The following is a 5,463-nucleotide window of genomic DNA, read 5'->3' on the forward strand; positions in this document are numbered from 1 at the left end:
TGATCATGGGTAGTGGCGTAGCCAAAAATAGCTCAGAATGATCAGTCAAATATTATTCAATGAAAATTATATTATATATTAAATAATGGAAAAATTACATAAATTAATACATTTTAAAAAATAATTATTGATTTTAGCGATACTTTTTGTTTATTACCATTTATAGCAATACTTTGTTAAATCTCTAATATGAATTAAAAGTGAATTATGCATGCAATATATATGAATTATAATTGTTTTTTGAAATATATCATGTTTGTTTGGTAAAAAATTGTCACATTGTATTATAAATGTATTAAAATGTGTGATAAATGTATTATTCATCATTAAAATTTGTATTATATGTGAATAATAAATTATTCTTTGTAATATGTATTAAACTTGTATTATAAATGAATTAAAAGTGATCAAGTGAGATAAAAATATTATTGCTATAAATGGTAAATATTTTTTTATTATAGTATATTTATGTAAGTTTCCCTTAAATAATTATATAATAAATTTTTTTATACGTACATATTATATCTTAAACACCTTTGAATAATACTTCTAACTTCACCATTCATCGCCAGATTATAAATTGATTGTATATAGTGGATTGTTACTTTAGTAACATCCACACCTTCTTATAATTGCTCTTTTCATCCCTTATGGTTACCATTTCAAATGTCTAATCAATACAAATATTGCATTTTATATGATACTTATTCATACAAATATTGCATTAAATTATGGTGACAAATATTGCATTAAATTATGGTGATTCTTTCTATTTAAGTAAAAATAAAAAAATTCACACATTATTAGTTTCTTTTTTAGCTAGATCGTAGAGGAAGATTATTTTATCCATTATTAAAATTAAATTAATAAAATTGTAATTATAAACTTATAATTATAATAAAGATCTTTCCCTAATTACCTAGTTCTCTTTTATCTTTCTTTCTTTCTCGCTTATGTATAATTTGTGTTGTTTAAAGCGCGCGAGAGAGATTTGATATACAAATATTATAATTCGATTCAATTATCTACAAATTTAAAATTTTAATATACAAACATAATCATAAATACATATACATAGTTGTCTACGGAGCACAAATAACAAAATTGTAGCTATAAAACACTAATATGATTTTATATTTGCTAAACCTACAATTTACTCTCTCTTTTAACCGGGTGCACCAATTGATGGGCCGACGATCCACCCCCCCACCCCCCCACCCTCCACCCCCACCTAATTCCTGAATATCGAGATTCAGACTAATCTATATTTAATCGTAAATTTTTCATATATTTTTAAAATATTTTGGATTGTCAATTATTATGACTTATAGTACCTTCTACGTAGTTTTCATATAAAATATTTTGAATTGTCAATTATTATGACTTATAAACACTTTTTTACGTAGTTTTCATATATATAATTTCATTTTAAAAAAACTAAGGATTTCCCTTACAAATTTCTAATCAATAATTTGATTCTTAAAAATAAAATATAATCACATAAATTAAAACAAAGTGAGTAAGCATTTAGTTTAATCTCTATAAAATAATTCGTGAATTACGGTACAAGTAATTCATTGAACTATTAATATAGGTACTGAAAATCATATATGTATTATTAAAATTTAAATTTAATTAATAATACATCAAAATAATCTTATCCTCTACATTATTATATAATAGGACAAAGTAGAGTCAAAATTAAAGACGAAGTAAGATAAGATACGACAAAAAAAAAAAATAGATAGATAAAGCGCCGCAAGTGTACAACACGATCCATGATCAGGAGTCAGGACACTTATTATTACGTAACGTAACGTGACATTACTTACGAAAAATTCTGCGTATATTATTATATTTAATATTACTTTTATTTATTGATGTCGATGTTGATGTTGATGATTGGTGATTTATCTTCTTCTAGCAGCAGTTTCTCTTTGTGCATTAAAGTAAACAGCAGCAACAGGGGAACCCAATCCATTTTCTACCGCAAATTTTCGAGTGTTGAAATGATCTCTTGATACTGATGGTTTCACTGTTTGTCTTCCTCTATTTTGTTTGTATAATACAAATACGTATCGATGAATTCCAATAACTGGTTTTGGATTCACGTAGCTTATTATCTCTCTTCCTGCATTATGACACAAATTTCTATGTGTCAGATGAAAACGTAATTAAGTAAATAAAATTATCTCTGACTCTAGCAATCATATATCTTACATAAGATATGATTGTGCAGTTTAACTTAGTATCAGAGCAAATAGAAGTCTGAATTGTAATTTTACTATTATAACTATCATGAAAACGAAAACATTAAATTTAATTTGCTTACCAAAAGAGGCATCAGTAGAGCCAGGAATATCTGTCACAATCCTAAAAAAGCAAAAACCAAATTTTAAATCCATGCAATTATGACAAAATAATTTTTAGTAGTAAATAACATCATGGTACATATGTTTTTCATCATTTACCAATGGAGGTGTTCTCTTAAGTAAGGATCACTAGGACCTGGAACGTCTGGATCAATCATCACCTTTTGCAAACAAAAGAAAAACGATGAATTTACGTTACTCACTGGAAAAACACATGATGTAAAAACATATAAAGACGTACGAGTGTGTAAGCAGATCTCATATCTTCGCCACCAATCTCGACGCGAGGCTTAGAAGCAATGACAAGAGGCATGAGTTCATGACCATTAAAGACTTGTTTGGTTCCATTATATGTCACATTCATTTTCACACTTGGATTGAAACTATCTACAACTTCTCCAATCACTTTTGCAACAATAAGTGGTTCAATATCTCTACAAGACATGTTAATCCTTCTTTCTTTCTTTTTTTGGTTACTTAAACTAATTATTGTGTGTGTTGTTTTAGTATAAGCTATGCAATAGAGAGAGATATGGTAGTTATGTTACTTGCAAGAAGGACTTTATATAGGACATTAAAATTTGAGGTGGGGTAGCTAGCTACAAGGAAGCATCTTCATCTAAATTTAGTATTATTTTAATGTGAAATATAAATGATTAAATAACTTTATAATTTTTAAATTTTTGGATGAATATCATTTAGATATTTGAACTATAATATGTGTCAATTGAGTACGTCTATCAGGAACGGATCCACGTGAGTTTTAAGGGATTTACTCGAATTTCCTTAGTAAAAAGTAACGCAATATATATAAGGTAAATTTTTTATATTATATAAATATATTGATTTTGAAGAAAATTTTAATATAGTGGTAGATCTGCTTCTAAATTAACCCTTGTGTCCAACCATAGTAAATATTTTTTTTTAGCTTCTCTTCATTTAGTTTCACGACCAATCTTTCAATCTTTTTTTAATTTGCTAAAAGAGTAGATTTAAATCCAACAAAATCCAAACATGCTAAAAGGTCTTTGTTGTATCTATAAAATATATATATATATATATATACTACTTCCCTGGAATTGTGTTTCATTGGCTTATTCACACATTTATACTTTTATTTTTTGAATTTCTCAATAAAAATTTTGAATCTGTCACTGGTATCTATTAGTTGATTAAATTAACTATATAAAATATGTAACTTGCTTTACATTATAAATATATCGAAATTGACCTAATATATATAAACACGTTTAAAGATTGGTGGGGAACAATTAAAAGTGTCACAAATTGAAAGGTTGTGTATATATGGAAAAATTCGAATGTTCTTTAATAACAAATAAATTTCCAATATTGGCAAATTCATGACGGAAAGAGAAACCACTGGAGAGGGTAGAGAGTGTAGATAACTTTATTTATTTTCTATGCTTCCTTTATTTCCACTTCCAGCCCTCTAGAAAATTATCGTAGCAGCATAATCAGAAATCTCATTAACGGTGTTCAAACTTTGGATATTAAATTCAAAAACATAAACAAAAAAATATTCTATTGGAATTGATTTTGACTACCCTGCATACTTTAACATCCCATTGTCATCGAGCTACTGCTCACTTCACATCAAAACTATATATTTTTAAATATCTTATAGATTTTACGTGGACTATCGTAAAAAAAAAACAAAATACTCCTTGCCACAAAAGTAAAATTTGACTTTTATATATAGTGTAATTTTTCGACAAAGAATGTTCAACTCTAATATATCTTCGTCTAGCAAAAAAGCTCTTTTAATCCCACTAGGTAATTGATCTAGTATGTTTTATAAAATAAGTTCATTCCTCATTGTAGCTAATTTAGCAAGTATTCATAAAAACAAATGCTCCAAGGTCTCAAGGTAATCATTGCAAAGCACAAAATTGGTGTTAATGTTAATTCCCTAGCTAGGCTAATTGTATCCAAATTTCATTACGTTAGAATCTAATTACTTAAATTCACTCTAATTTGTAATACTTTATTTTTTTATTATATTTTGAATCTCGAACATATGTATTTGTCTCTTTGAGATATATGTATCTCGTATCAATTAGTGTGTCTAATTAAGAGATGTAATTGAAAGTCATTAACTGAGGTGTGCACCTAATTAAGAGATATGAATAAAAGTTATTAATTTAAGAGAGAAAAAATCATGTTTGTAATGACTTTAAAAGATATGACACATATCACAAGTCCTACAAATCAAAACAACTAAAATCTTTTTTTTTCTTTTTGGTGATTCAGCAAAGTTTAGACTTTTTAACTCAGATTTACGAACTATTTCTATTATTCAGATATATGTGTATATTTTGTTAAACACATATATACTTAATTAGATACTTTGGAAAAAAAAATAGATACATATAATCTTAACTCAATAATGTGTCAAATACATGCATAAATCTCCAATAATGTGTAAATCTCCAATACATGCGTATATTTATTCATACACATGTACACTTAATTAGATATAAAATTAAAAAAATAGATACGTATAATCAATAATGTGCCAAATACATCAATAATTTCAATCTGATCCAAAAACTCCCTTTCTCATCTTCTTGCTCGTCAAGGTTTTATCACAATTGCTGCATAAACCCTCTTTCAATTTGTAACAAATTACATACTACCTTTCTCTTTTGTTCGCCAAAGTTGTTGCATATTTGAATTTTGAAATTTAAGCGGATGAAAATATCGAGAATTGTAGAGGTAACTTTCTTGCGTTTTTCGAGCAACAATAAATAAACATTCTTCTCATTTTGAAAATTGCTAGACATGAAAGAAATCTAAGAAAAATTTCAGAATTTTTCAAAGCCTAAATTCGCTCATGTGTTATATTCTTATACTATACTTTATTTTATTTCAACTTAAGTGATACTTTTTTTTAGTCTCTCCTTAAAAGAATAACATCTTTTTTATAATTAGAAACAATTCAACTTTAAAAGTTCTCTTCTATACTTATAAAATGATTTATAGTCACACAAATATTTAAGATTAATTTTATATTATAAATTTTATAAACCTTCCCTTTTTCTTAAACATCATGTGGAGTCAAATGAAGTCA

The 5,463-nt window shown here is 26.6% G+C and overlaps 1 protein-coding gene across 1 annotated transcript; it reads right to left on the reverse strand.

Annotated features, from left to right (window-relative positions):
- Positions 1–1,591: 1,591 nt before the first annotated feature.
- Positions 1,592–2,903, reverse strand: LOC101245388 (CEN-like protein 1). Its single transcript, XM_004228404.5, has 4 exons — positions 2,614–2,903; positions 2,472–2,533; positions 2,333–2,373; positions 1,592–2,131 (listed from the first exon to the last, which is right to left on the reverse strand). Exons 1-4 carry the CDS (start codon positions 2,815–2,817, stop codon positions 1,911–1,913), a joined length of 528 nt encoding a protein of 175 aa, XP_004228452.1. The 5' UTR covers positions 2,818–2,903; the 3' UTR covers positions 1,592–1,910.
- Between the last annotated feature and the right edge of the window lie 2,560 nt (positions 2,904–5,463).

This window comes from Solanum lycopersicum, chromosome 1, assembly GCF_036512215.1.
Source record: "Solanum lycopersicum chromosome 1, SLM_r2.1".
NCBI classification, from domain to species: Eukaryota; Viridiplantae; Streptophyta; class Magnoliopsida; order Solanales; family Solanaceae; genus Solanum; species Solanum lycopersicum.